Below are 14,741 nucleotides of genomic sequence, written 5' to 3' on the forward strand. Positions count from 1 at the left end.
CGCACTTGGCAACGGGTAACATTAAAAAATGTTACATGCGCGAAAATTATGCGCGTACGGTTCGCTGTAGAATTCACGATATTCCTATATAAAAGCAGTAAAATTTTCTTAAAAATTTTTAAAAAGACATTCAGTATAACAAAATAAATAGTGCCTGTTTGGGAGGATAACAGTTGAAATTGACACCCCTCGAAAACCATTGTCAACCTCCGCTTCGCGTCGGTTGACAATGGTTTTCTCGGGATGTCAATTTCAACTGTTACCCTCCCAAACAGGCACTATTTATATACTGTGTTATTTATGTCTTGCGCGTTGCCTATTCGGAAATTAAGATCGCAACATATAACAATTGCATAAATGTCATGTAATAAATATATTTGCGTAAGAAGATGCGTATAGAACCGAGATGCTTCCCGACACCAAGTCGAGTTTTCTGATGGAAGATAGCAAGTGAACACTACTAATTCGAAACTACTCTGTTTATTTTCAAACATTACACCAAGAATACCGTCGTATGACTGATGTACGACAGTTACTTCATAAGTCTCATAATTTTTTAACAGTAACCCAACCCCCCGCCCGAACCTTTCGGTGCGTTAATATGCCAGTTTTTTCTGTTAAATCCTTTCCACTTGTATCCCAATTCTGTTAGTACTATTCCACTGTCATCAGATAAGTGAGTTTCGTTTAAACTAACTATGTTGCAATTTAAGTATTTAATGAGATTACTTCGTAGGTCACGATTTGATTGAGTCTAACCACTTACATTTAAGTGTCCTATTTTAAGTGTTTCAATAGGGCGGATGTTGGTCTATCCATCATAAAATATGTTCTCATCACCACCTTCACGTTGGGTTGAGATTGTCTTTTTTACAATACTTCCGTTTGATGTGATTCTAACTTGGTTTCCGTGGGGAAGTTCGCTCAACATAGTTCGCGCATTGAGTTCGATTAGCCTTTCGGTATGAGATTTGCTGGATCGTATGAAAACGGTTTTGTACTTCTCGATGTTTCTTATATTGCGTTTTTCCCTTAGGACGTTTTTCTTTTCCTTTAGTGAAGAGAATGAAATTTAACAAGACCTTGTTTACCGTATCTTCCCCTTAAGCGAGAGGTAGCCACGACTGTTGCGCTGTTGTCGAGGTGACTTACAATTTCGCGGGCTAGGTCTAGAATTGGCTGATCCGTTTCTTGAACATTCATAGCGATCACTGTGAGACTTGGGTCATCATTTGGACTGTTACTCTGTGAACTACCGGCCGACATATGACCTTAATTTTCCTCTAGGTCATTTAAACGCTGAATAACAGACCGTGACAGTTGGTCAATTTCATTTTTATGGATAGCAAGTTCAAGGTCGATATCGCTTCGCATTGCCTTAAATTTATCATCAATTGAGGACATAAACCCGTTTCTGAATTTATGTAATTTTCTTCGAATAGTAATTGAAGTGAGCGCTGACCTTCGTGTAAGTTCTGTACTGCCTCTGCGATAACTGTTAGTTTACAGACCATGGTATTGTCGGGTAAGTCTGATGAGTTGTTTTTAACTCTCGAACACTCTTGTTTTTGTTCGGCCATTTTTGTTGATTTGTTTGCCGGCTTCGGCGTTTTTCCATCGGAAGAAAGGCGACGTTTTCCATCCATTTTCTCCTTTATCAGTTGAGATGATTCATGACCATGTGAACGATGACATACATGTGCATTTAGGTGTCCGGATATCTTAATTGTCTATATATTCATCAAAGTTTACCTGCTCCAAGAGACACGACTGATCTGCCCTTACGCATGCGTAAAACCCTTAAATTTCCAAGGATTGATTATTTAAAGCCCCTTTCACAATTGGCGCACGAGCAGAAGCGACCAAATATTTGTGCGACTGAAAAAATTAGATATGAATCGTTAATTGTTGCCGAAATAATCGCATATGAAAAAAGTATTCGTACGAATTTCGCACGATCTAAGCGAGCGTTGTGCGATGTAAACGCATTGAATCTTGCGATATATCTGTATGCGACTGTTGTGCAATGAAAGCAACTGATGAAAAATAATACGATAGGAACGCGCGAGAGACTAGGTGATCGGGCGATTGAATGTGCGCCATTGTGATTCGACGTGCGATTATGCGTTCCATGGTACGAATGATCGTGCGAGTCAGAGGGGGTATATACACCGCCCATATTCAGTAGACATAGTTGTGAGCGAGAAAAGATGCCGCCCAAGAAGATACAAATATTCAGCTGCATTTATTATTATACCTCAATATGATTATTCTCTTATATCTGATTGGTCTAGAAAGTCACGTGACAGGGCGATGTCATAGGAATGAAAAAGCCGATATGAACATACCACCCCTGCGAATGTTATTGTCATTCAAATTTTAGACCACGTGGTTTTATTTGACCCTTTCAGTTTCGCAGTAAAAATCGTACCTCGTGTATAAAGTCTATTTCACAGTACATGTATCTAGGTTCTTAATATAGTAGTCAAATATAAAATCTAGAGGTTTATTGATTTTAAACTTTATCTTCATTAATTGGTGAATAAAATGTGTTCTAGAAATATATGTGACTATACAATAATTAGTTTTTGTCTGCTGTTGCAACAACTAACATGGTTAAAAGAGATCCCTCCTGAGGATTAATTTTCGATCCGCGCCTGACCTAGTAATAACATCAATAGTGAAACAGACTATACCATTTTATGCAGAATGTTCCTTGAAAATGGCTCGATATACTAAGTTTTAATGCAAAACAGACACCCATTATTTTTTTTAAAACATGGTATTGCACACCACAAGCATCAAACATGGCTATGATTTTATTAAGCAACCCAATGGTTATATTTTCAACCACTCTACACGTGTTTGAACACGAACGATTACTCTGTTCTGAATATTATCGTTTAATATAAATAACTGCTAGATGGTAAAATAAGACATACATCATGAAAGCTTTTCCCGTTTTAACATAAATCACAGTAGGATATGATATGAAAAACGACCAGTACTTACGTATTTTGAGAATATTATCCGAACACTTATACTTCCGCTTGAAATTTCACAGGAAGTGAACAAATATTGATGAAGTCTCGTGAACTTTCATTCGAGCACCTCTGAATTTATTACTTACTTAGCAACGATAAAGAAAACATTCCGAACACATTCGCAGGGGTGATACGATGTAGACAAATATGATTAAATCAAAAATATGTAATCATTATAATTTATCTCAGAACCAACTTAACTATCTATGATTTATGAAAGAAAAGTGAGACAGTTACATGGGAAATCAAACAATTACGACGTTAATGTTGCGACTCTTGAAAAGTCAAACATTTTCAAAAATCAACGTATTTCGTGTAATCGTATGTTGCTTGGTATAATAAAACGTTTATTGCATTAATGTTCAGGGAATATGAAGATTTATTACCCAGAAAAAACAAATTCCTTTCGGGCGAAGCCCTCTGTAAATATGATTTTTCTTGAGGGAATAAATCTTCATACATGTATTTCCCTCACCATCATGCAATGAATGTATATTGTAAATTTTGTTCTGAAACAGAGTTACTTATACAGGGTATATATACTAGTAGCAAAGCATGGCATATTGAGGCTGATAAGTCGTGCAATGATAGTAAAACGTTGCAAGATTACATGAGACACGTTGAGCAACAGTCTCACGGTCGCAAAACAAACGCATAAACACCAGCAATTTATCTTACGATCTTTATAAATCGTGTATCACTCTTGCGAGTACACAAAACGTTATAAAACGTTCGTACTAATGTTCGTGCGTTGCACTGCGATAATTTGGATCCCATTCGGTCGCGTCTGAATAGTGTGAATGTCCACTATTTAGAGGAGACTTGATGCGACCAGTAAAACATATGCAACGAATGCGAGAGCTCGTGCAACGTAAGCGAGGGCTTGTGCAACGTAAGCGAGGGCTCGTGCAACGTATGCGAGAGCTCGTGCGAAGCTAAACAATTTCGATCGCAAAGTGGTGTAAAGTTGTCGTGCGCCAATTGTGAAAGGGGCTTAACATCTAGCATGCCTAGATTGTAAAAGACAAAGCATTTTATCGCTGTTTCCAGTGTGTCAGCCAAAGTTTTATATGTCTCATGGGTTTTTTTTAAGAGGTCATCGTTAAATCATATAACGTTTTTTGGTTGGTTTGGTTAATAAAGCTAATATCAATGCTTTAAATATCATGCATCGTGGTAAATTATACTCTTTACGCAACAAAAGTGTTTATGACCAGTAGTATATAAATATTTTTGCTGTTGTTCTTTTTATGAATATTTAGATTTGTTGCTCAAACACAATTTTTTTTTTTAAATCTAGCAAGATTGTTTCACATTAACTAAACATAATTTACCGTGTATTCGGTAATTTTTGCGATTATTTATTTTTCGCTACATTGCAACTTATTGAATACGCAGAAATATCTTTTTTTTATAAGACACATTTAATTGCAAAAATGACTGAAATTTTTTGCAATGAATTTTTAAAGGTAAAAATGTTTCACATTGACTCATATTCATGGGTATAGCACGTTTATTTTTTTCTTTTAACTGTGATTGAAATACTTGGTGTATTTAGGAGAACATGTCTTGTAATTTAACATATTAAGGTTTCCAAGCGCATGTCATTTTTCTGTACTGTTTATCTTCATGAACGTTAAATTCACAACTGAGTTTTTGCTAGATTGGAGACAATGAATTGTAACAAGGAAGGTAATGACGTGTCTATACTTTTCATCCTTCCTGCTTAATCAGACAAAATAATAGAGAAACGACATTACCAGCTAATGTTGGTTGACTAATGGCAGAAACGTGTAAGTTATGTTGCATGTTGATATTGTGGAAAATAATCAGCAATAGGAAATTACTTAGTTAACAATTGTTAACGCGCATTGGTTCTATATCGACGATTCTACCACTGCAACCTAATAACTAGTTTAAATGACTCGCTATTTCTTTTATTCAGACTAAGAAATTCTTTTTGTTTTATTTTTAGCAGTAAAATTGGATTTCAGAGAATCGGAAAACCTCTGGAAAGCGCAAGCAACATTCGAGGCTCAAAAAAGTTATAGCTCTCTCTCTCTCTCTCTCTCTCTCTCTCTCTCTCTCTCTCTCTCTCTCTCTCTAAAACAATTCTTTAATGCAAGAGCAGTCAATAGACCCGAATATTTTTCCCAATGTGCAGGAAACAGCTTAGTATGTTCTATACATCATACTGAGTTGTTTTATGCCTTGGGAAAAAGTATGGTTTATTGACTGTTCAGGCATTAAATAATTTCTCTTTTACCTAATTCCCTTTTCCTTTTTAGTATTTTGTGTACACAATTATAAATTACCGAAGGTTTTCATATCATTATGCATTCAGGTCATTGTTAATCAATACCAAAATGACTTAAAAGATAATTTTTAAGAACTATAGTGAAATAAATATAATAAAGTTATCTTTAATCTAAAAGCAATTAAACCTTTTCTAAAACACGTTGCCTGTCCAATAGATCGCAGTCTATTGACCGGCGGTCCAATAGATCACTGTCTATTGACCGGCGGTCATTTAGATCACAGTCTATTGACCTGTGGTCTATTAGATCGCAGTCTATTGATCGGCAGTTCAAAAGATCACTTCCAAACATGGATGCACATACAATATATTTAATCTGTAATAAAACAACAAAATTCCTTTGATTAGGTAAAATATATATATATATATATATATATATATATATATATATATATATATATATATATATATCCAAAGTCTCTTTTTCAATGAATAATAAAAAACTTTTAAAACACTGTTTCAAATATTTCGACCGTGTTACCGGTCTTCATCAGATGAAGACCGGTAACACGGTCGAAATATTTTGAAACAGTGTTTTAAAAGTTTTTATTATATATATATATATATATATAAAATAATTTCCTAGACCGTGAATTGCGTCATCAACATGGGAAAGGTCCATGTAATGTCTTTATATTGGACACATCCTCAAATCTCGGGGAACTCGGTTTCAAACAGATGAAGGACGTGTTTACTTCAACCATTGAGGGTAACTATTTTTTTTATACTTTGATTATCTATTATCTCAAAAAATTCAAGATAAACGTTAACATTTATTATTGTGTAACATAATAATCTTTTTATGCTGGTATATTATCTGAAACTGCTGTATTTAAAGGAGGAGACATTATTATTTTTCAGAATATGCAAAACACCCAGAGATTGATGAAAACGTAGCAGTCATCGTTTGTGGGAAAGAAACCAAGTTTTTACGTTATTTCTCAAACCATTATGAAGATATCAAATATTGTCTAGGTAAAAGCGGTATACCTTGCTATATTCTGTAAGTTCCAAACTCAATCTACATTAATGGTGATTAAATATCAAATTAATGTTAAGAGAAGTTTCTAGGATGCTTTAAAAGAAATATTATAATCCCATGTATAAATGAAATTGTTCATGTTTTGGATATTAACAAACATGTATACTGAACAATCTAATTGCCCAAAGGAAGATTAAAACAAAGGAAAGGCGTTTACGATTGAAAAGATATAAGGATTTAAAAGAAGAAGTTCTATTCTTGCTTATTAATATATTTACATATAAATTAAAATTCCACATGTTATTCAATTTTAGCAAATGTAAACAAATGTATTTCCCTTATAGAAGGAAGTAACATTGTATCATAATGTTGGATGAATGATATAAATAATTAATATTGATGTGCAAGTAGAAACGCTTAGAATGCATTATACGCTTAATTCAGTTGTTTTAAATATCCTAACAACCTGAAAATAAAAAAAACCTTGAATGGTTTCAATAAACATACAATATCAGCAACTGATTATCACCTTTTTTAAGTTTTGCTAGTTACCTGTAGATCTCTCTGTTTCTAACTTAAAATTTCGATTACGTTTTTTTTTTAAAACAAAATGACTGTCAGGATAATTCAGTATTGAAACAGCATATATAAGACACAAAGTTATGATGCAAAGCTCTAAAACAGGAAAATGTTTACACAATGTTGTATTAAATTGATCGAGATGTCGTATTTTACTTTCAGATGAGGTAGATCTTGGAGGACCGTCCCCCCTTTCTGCTGCTTTCTATTTGTCTAACGGGTGTTTAATGAATGGCGCAAGTAGGTGATGTTTATTTATATTAATAGATGTGTTCACAATTTACGATATTGACTGCGTCTTTCATATTTCTATCATCATTTCAGGCCGCTCATATACTGTTGGTGAGTTCAACATTCAGCAGAGGATAATTCTGATTTCAGGTGGAAGACCAACAGATTTTACATCAATTGGTTCTAAAGACAATCTCACAGTGAAGACTAATGAAGTAAACATAAAGTTTTACCTTACTAAAAGAATCATTGTACAAACCGGTGACGTAATAAGAGCATAATTTAATTTGTACTTCTTTGCTGAGCTTTAAAGCAATCACGCATTTCATTTTATATGTATGCATTTTCAAACTAAATTTTTGTATTTTGGTTTTTCAGGTTTTCAAAAATCATTTACAAGAGTTAACGAGAGAAATCGGAAAAGTTCATCCTATCTTTTGTATTCCAGTCGGAATAAATCCTGATTTGGTGAGTTTTACTGGTAACAACCCATGGTGCTCGACCTACGTAAGGCCTTTTTGTAAAGAGAATGATTATGTATTGTATATACTTAGTCATTTCTGATGTTCGTAAATCTTAACAGTTGTTTGATTAACTTAAACAATTGTTAATTCAATCAAACTACATCTGATAATTGTTTCTTGTTTCTGTTCTAGACGATGTTAGAATTCATCTGTTACCAGTCACGGGGTGGAAAGATTGTACATTCTCATCAAGCGAGACAATTTGCAAAGTACTCTCAAAATATGGTAATATTCTTTAAATTCTAGGCCTAAATTGTTTTATTTTTAATTTTTTTTTTAAAGATAGATTCAAATGTTAAGATATATGCTAATCCCAACTTTGGAATAACAGGATTTGTCTTTTAAAGAAAATAGCGTTTAGGCTGTCATATACAATGATAAATGACGGGAACGATAGAGAGCGTGTTATGACGTCACTGGTGTGTACATTTCCTGATGAGGAATTTTCAGAAATGGATCAGGTGTGACGAATAGTATCATAACAATTCTAACTTTGAATTAAAAGTCCAAGCATAATTGCTGACGTACTTATAGCTTATTTATTGCATCATCATCAATTACAACATCAACAACATCAAATTTATAAGCATTATCAGCTTAAGCATTTTCATCTTTGTGTTTTGGTTTTTTTCTGACATAATCTTTTTTGCATACAGGATGACATATATGAAATATGCTCAAAAAAGTCTTTGTATGCGCCAATCGATCATATGAAAGAAAAGCATTTAATTGGTCCAGATGTTTTGGAAGAAAGAAACCCCCTGATGCCTCCTTTAGGCTCAAGGGTCAAACGTGGGCGGGACTGGATTTGGAATGATCAAGATGGTTACGGTCCTGGTACAGTTATAATCCATTGTACAGACGGTAAATATCACAGGTTTCTGTAATTATTTATATTCAATTTAGTTACATGTTATATTGAGTCTGTAAAGGACGTTTTTTATTCTTGACTATAAAAAAACAACTTTCGTTTCATTCAACAGTTGGCTGGTTGGGAGTGGAGTGGGATACAGGCTTGATGTACAATTACCGGTACGGGACAACATTTTCAGAGGAGAACGTGTATGATGTGCAAGTGTGCAATGAACCGAGAATTCTGGGAATTAAATCGATATCATCAGGTTGCGAGGTCAAAAGAGGTACAGATTGTGGGGTTTTGGGGTATTTGGTAGCATTTTGGCAAAAAAGTTAATTAAAATATTATTTTGATTCATGAATTAGTAAGGAACCATTGTTATGTGCTAACTTTTGATCTATGTTTAGGGGATAGAAAAATTAAGGCTAGATTGTATATGAATATTTACGGTATAGAGAGTAAATTATAGTGTTCAGTTTGTGTATAAAAAATGTTCATGCTAACTTATTCTGTGCGTATGTAAAGACCCTCTTGTTTCTATTTCGAAATATGCTGATCTAAAAAGAGATTTCATAGCAAAATTGATTATATGTATAAAGGTAACGACAAGTATTCTAGGCTTTATTTTCGTTTGTGATAAGATAAAAAAGAGAATTTTATGGTTATTAAAAGAGAATAGGCAATATTTGATCGGGTTTTGGGCCAATGTTAGTCTTGGTATAAAGCAAAATTCGCCTAGTTTAAAATTGATGTAATCTGATATTGTGTGACCTACAATTACAGGGTTGTTCTGCGATAGAATTTCATCTTTATTTAGGGTTAGAACTATTATACGGGGGAGATTTTGGTCTATGTATTTTAGTTGGTTAATTAAAGGAATTTTAATTTGGTAACGTTTTGATAACTGCTTCTATTTGAAAATTTCATACTTTTTAAAATAATCGAAGTCAGAGAAAAAACTACTCAAAGATTATGAGTAAGAAGATTTACTTTGTAATACATTCGTGACATTTCTCATGACACATTTGTCTTATCCCTTCTTAACTTCTACATTTTGTTTTAACATAAACGACAAAAAGTGTATGTTAAATAAGTTATATCTTGAATAATTCTTACCGGTTCAAGGAAATGAATTTGCGTGAAGGTCGAGATAACCTCGATATAGTCATGCAAATTTTATGAATTATTCTTTATGTCAGCGAAATGTCTTATTGTTGAGTCCTGTAATGAATTCACATATTTGGAGATACAAAAAAGTAGATTAAACACGAATAAGAAACCCGCACAGAAATATAAGGATTTTTTATGACGAAGATATATCATGTCATGCCAGCATTATGAAAGTAAAACAGGGATAAAGGAGTAAATAAAATACTGTGTAAGCACAACATTTTATTATTAAAGTACCCCTTTTCTTACTTTGAAAGGTCCAGATTGGGAATGGGGTGACCAAGATGGCGGCGCGGGGAGCATTGGGTGTGTAGTGGTTGTGTTGGTAAATGTGGTTATGGTGAGTAGCTTGAAAAAAGTATGGTCTCCATGGACAATAAAAATGATGGAAAATACAATTAAGCCGGTTCTTTTATTTTTTATCGTCTTATACTCAGTGGAAAAAGTGGCTCGATTTAAACCTTAGATTTTTTAGAGATTTAGACATAAATAATGTTATATTTTATATCCTTAATAACAACGGTTATTTTTAAAAATAATAACATTACCAGGTTTTTAAGATGATTTTGACTCTTTTGCACACTTTATATACAAAACATTATACACATTCAATAATAAAAAAAAATATATATCAACATTGGATTCACGTTTACGAGAATTTTCTGTATTACATTGCCTGGCATTGCATTGCATCAATTGCCTGGTTTTTCTCATAGCATGACTCACTTTTTGTTCTTTAAAATAATAAATACATAAATCTAAGCACTAAAACAAATCAACAATATACCATATTTCTTGCATAGCGAAAAGGAAAATTGACCTCTTTTTGAATACCTGAAATCTATACCTATAAATTAAGACCTTTTGCCATTAAACTAAGACATGCCTGCATCAGAGTAACTACTTACGCCTTTGATATTTCAATACGTGTTATTTGATGTCCGTGAGTTATAATTTAATTTTACCTGATAAGTTATTATTGTACGATTAATTAAAAACTTATTTTCGTTTTTCAAAAATCAGCTCGAAATAGCAAAAGGAGAGTAAGATGGCGGATCCAAGGCAATGGGAGTTAGCATTAATATATATACTTGCAATGTAATAAAATAGTAATAGTATTGAATTATTATGTAAAGAGTTAATATATTCTTCAGAAACTTGCTTGGATTTAATGTGCATCGTATAGTGATTGCATAGAGAATTCAAGATGTAAAGTTTACTTTTGTTGCAAAAATCACTTTTAAAAAGAGAAAAATAACTTGGGATCGCCACATAACATTTCTTCACTGCAGATTTTTTTTTTGGGGGGGGGGGGGGGTAACCACCCTCCCTAATCATTTTATTTTCAAAACAGTCTCTTAATTTGACTCTTTTTGTCTCTTAACTCTGAAATTCTCAATCGGGACAGTAATAAAAATTATTGTGAAATTTGACCTGTAGAACAAAATTTAAAAATATCACGTCCTGGATACCCACTGACTGGTTAAACAAAAAATCATTGTTATCATTTTCCACCTAGCGCAACAAAAAAAATTAAGGTCATATACATAAATATATCATCCAATCAGTTTAAATTTTTCATCCCTCATCTAGATATTTAGCTATGCAGTTTGTTTTTTATTTGAATTTTAAAGTTAAGAAAACAAATAAGAATAGATAAAAACCGGACACAATATATACCAAAATGGAAAAAAAAATATGGTTCAATATTTTAGCATTGTGTCATGTGTAAAGTGTTAATTCTCGCGCTTGCGTGGGATATCATTTAGTAGTTTACTTAAATAAAGTTATCTTAAATTTTATGCAATGAAAAAGTTATGTATTTATTCTTTTTATTACTATCATTTACAATAAATAATAGTTTTGTAACAAATGTAATCAATATCAGTTGATGGCACGCTGTCTCGTGTTACCGTTGCATTGCAGGTGCGCTGGCAGAGTGGTATTAAAGGTCAGTATAGATTTGGCTGGGATGGAAAATTTGACCTCAATGTTTGGTAAGTGGAATATTGTTCGCTATTAATGTTTTTTCAACCGTAATTTTGAACACATCATCAAGTGTATAAATAATGTTAGTAGGTTACCTTTGTTGTTTGATATATAACATTATGTGGTTGTTTTATACAAAAAAATGCCAGGATAATTTACGGGTTTTTTTTATTTTGATGAAACATTTGAACTCATGCCAACTTTTAAATCTTTTACTGATCTACGTTTTATTCAATTTCAAAGTCCCATCTTTAAACTGGGCACAATATTATTATTGCACTTAAAACCAACCTACGCTTGAAAATAGAACTATATGAGAGAAAAAAAAATGACATGCTTGTATTCTCATACCATAAAGCTGTTCAATTTTTCTACTACTTTTGCTTATCCTGTTGGAATTTTAAAAAAAAACATTGCTAGTGTTTTGTTCAGTCTGAATAGAGATTGTTTAAAGCATTTGTTTCATCCACACAGCGACCCTTTCTCACCTGAGGCAGTCAGATATCGCGAGGAAATGATGAGGACCCCGGCTGCGCTGAAATATCCATCCGGGGCTTCAGCCAGCCATAATGAGGGTATTTCGTTTATTAAAAAAAATGAGTCAGAATATAATGGCTTTTGGCTTGGTAACATTATTAGGATTTCTTGATATATCAGCTCTTTAACAAAGAGACGTGCACAAAAGATAGTCATACTAAAAGACAAAAAAGTTTCTTTCACATTAACTGTAAGTCTGCTGGTATTTTCTATGTAGTATTTATGTAGAATTTACAATTTTGTATAATTCGAGTAAATAGGTACCATTGATTTGTTAATCTAATTTTTAAAAAAATTGTTAAGTGTTTTCGCTAGGTTTTTAGTCCTTCCCTCGCGTATTTTATGAATATGCATTTTTTTGTTGAATAATTGATTAATTCTTTTGTTGAATTTTACTTGTTTTTCGTGTTGGCTCTCTTTGGGGTTTGTATTGAATCGTCTTGATATTATTGAATTTTTATGTTTAAGCGACGGGGATCTCTTAATATACATCAATTTATATTAGAAGGTTCAAACAAACATGTTATGTTTTTGCACGCAAGATTAGAAAACATGTACTAAGACAAAATGAACTAATAAACACAATTCAATCATAAATCAAGAGGCAAAATACTGGGCTTAGTTTTAAAAAGATGATTGTTAAAAGTTTTATTCATAGATTTTGAGAAGGCATTGGAGTTATCAAAGAAATCAGAAGAGGAGACTTCTCCTAATGCGACGGCGAAACCTATCCTTCATGTAGTTAAAGGAAAGTACTTTAGAAATCCCTCATTATCGCTAGACATTGAAACAGATGGTCCGAATTTTTCATCTGCAAATACACAGTGGTTCTGGAAAGATGACACAGGAAAATGGAATCCATATTGTAGAGAAACGAATGCAAAGCTCAACAAATGCTATAAACGTAATCCCAAATCAACTGCTGTTGTGAACGTCCAAAATCAGACGTAAGATGGTTATGTGATCTTAATTTATATTTATATATTCCAAGCTATCTGTTCATTTCCTGTCATGTTAATTAAGAATATTTGTTTAGTTACAGAGTTGTGATGGCCAAAAATATGCAGATTAACCTGGCAACAAGAGAGACTTTTGATGTTAAATTGGTGAAAAACGAGTTCAGTTCCTAAATAACTGAGATGAAAATATCGTTGATATAAAGGATAGAACATGATAATAGTTTATAGATAAAATAAGTTTGCTTATAACAAGTTGTTTTGGAAACAATAAAAATTGACATTACATCGACATACTTTCAACTTCGAAATCAAAAACCTTTTTTACATAACCTGCAAACAGAAGAAAATAAGCTCGTTGCGTTGAACTTTTCTTGGTTTTCTTGGGAAATACCCCTTCACACGTTTTGTAGAACGTCTAAAACTGAGAAATTCTTCCTTTTTTACTTCAGCAATGAATATATTACAAATATTGAATGTATTTGAAGTAAAGAAAGGTAGAATATGTTGGCCTACGGACAGTAAGTGTTTGCAATACCGGCCGTCTCATTTTCAACAATGAGATATTTGAGAATTTAGACACGTGTTAGAGATTTTTTAACTACATTTGTAAAGATTGAAATTGATATATGTTTGCTTGCTTTAACGGTAATCTAAAAGTTCATACACATTCAGCTATTTCTTGGAACCACGCGAGTCAGGCTTTCAACAAAGAATATTTAACAAAGATGATATACTAAATTATTCTTGTCTATTTTGTTCCTTAGATTTAGATAATGTTTGCAACTTTCTGTATCTACACTCTGTGTACAATAAAACAACCTGTTATATTCATACCTCTATATATACTGTTGGAAAAGGAAAATATGGTTTGTTTAAAAAGGTGTTTGGCAAATTGTTTGGGCTAAGAATGGTTAAGTCTTATTATTCATTGGTTGAACGAGTAACCAGGGTTATATCTAAACCAAACTAGGGTAATAGTAAAGTGTAATAGTAATGCATTGTATTTATTACGCTTTTTGACAGTACTTTAGTATCATTAGAATTAATTGAGGGTCAATTTTTGGTATTCGTTGGTTAACCTTCCCCATGAGTTTAAAAAGAGTTATCTTTCTTTAGTTGTATTTCCTTATGAAACCAAAAACCGATGCGTTTACAAAATTACATCCCCACGAATAAGCAAAAAGAACCCACAATCCACAAAAATTGGCCCGCTCAATTTAAATGATTACACAGTATTGGTTGTCGTGTGCAAGGCAACCATTTTTTATTACAAGTAATTGTTATGTAATGCATTACTTCCATAATAGTACCAGTAATTACCATTACTTTAAAATTATACTAGACTTCGACCCGTGCGTGCACGGGTTGACATTGCATATGATATCGGACATTTACTATCTATACATCGACACAACGTATCATTTTTTGCCATTTACATAACCAAGCTTTAAGCCTACAATAAAGCTAATAACTTCACTACAATAGGCTTAGTTAGAATAATCTAACTGTGTCTCGGGACAGGCCTTCATCACAGTTAAAATGCCTCCCATATA

General features: G+C 32.9%; 1 protein-coding gene across 4 annotated transcripts; it reads left to right on the forward strand.

Annotated features, from left to right (window-relative positions):
- The first annotated feature begins 781 nt into the window (after positions 1-781).
- Positions 782-14,022, forward strand: LOC128176510 (uncharacterized). Of its 4 annotated transcripts, none has more exons than XM_052842909.1 (16): positions 782-1,525; positions 5,020-5,088; positions 5,948-6,070; positions 6,223-6,336; positions 7,085-7,162; positions 7,247-7,368; positions 7,532-7,621; positions 7,810-7,902; positions 8,025-8,138; positions 8,334-8,541; positions 8,661-8,816; positions 9,961-10,043; positions 11,630-11,700; positions 12,167-12,267; positions 12,888-13,176; positions 13,266-14,022. In XM_052842909.1, exons 1-16 carry the CDS (start codon positions 1,513-1,515, stop codon positions 13,357-13,359), a joined length of 1,818 nt encoding a protein of 605 aa, XP_052698869.1. In that variant the 5' UTR covers positions 782-1,512; the 3' UTR covers positions 13,360-14,022. The 4 variants fall into 4 exon arrangements, with proteins under 4 accessions (XP_052698869.1, XP_052698872.1, XP_052698868.1 ...); XM_052842908.1 differs by lacking the exon at positions 782-1,525 and adding an exon at positions 3,228-4,837; XM_052842911.1 differs by lacking the exon at positions 782-1,525 and adding an exon at positions 3,228-4,837 and having other exon boundaries at positions 5,023-5,088.
- Positions 14,023-14,741: the final 719 nt, after the last annotated feature.

This window comes from Crassostrea angulata, chromosome 3 (assembly GCF_025612915.1).
Source record: "Crassostrea angulata isolate pt1a10 chromosome 3, ASM2561291v2, whole genome shotgun sequence".
NCBI classification, from domain to species: domain Eukaryota; kingdom Metazoa; phylum Mollusca; class Bivalvia; order Ostreida; family Ostreidae; genus Magallana; species Magallana angulata.

Coding starts and splice junctions, on each gene's coding strand:
- LOC128176510 (XM_052842909.1), top strand. Junction 5,089..5,947: donor AACATTCGAGGCTCAAAAAA/GTTATAGCTCTC, acceptor ATAATTTCCTAG/ACCGTGAATTGCGTCATCAA. Junction 12,268..12,887: donor TTCAGCCAGCCATAATGAGG/GTATTTCGTTTA, acceptor TTTTATTCATAG/ATTTTGAGAAGGCATTGGAG.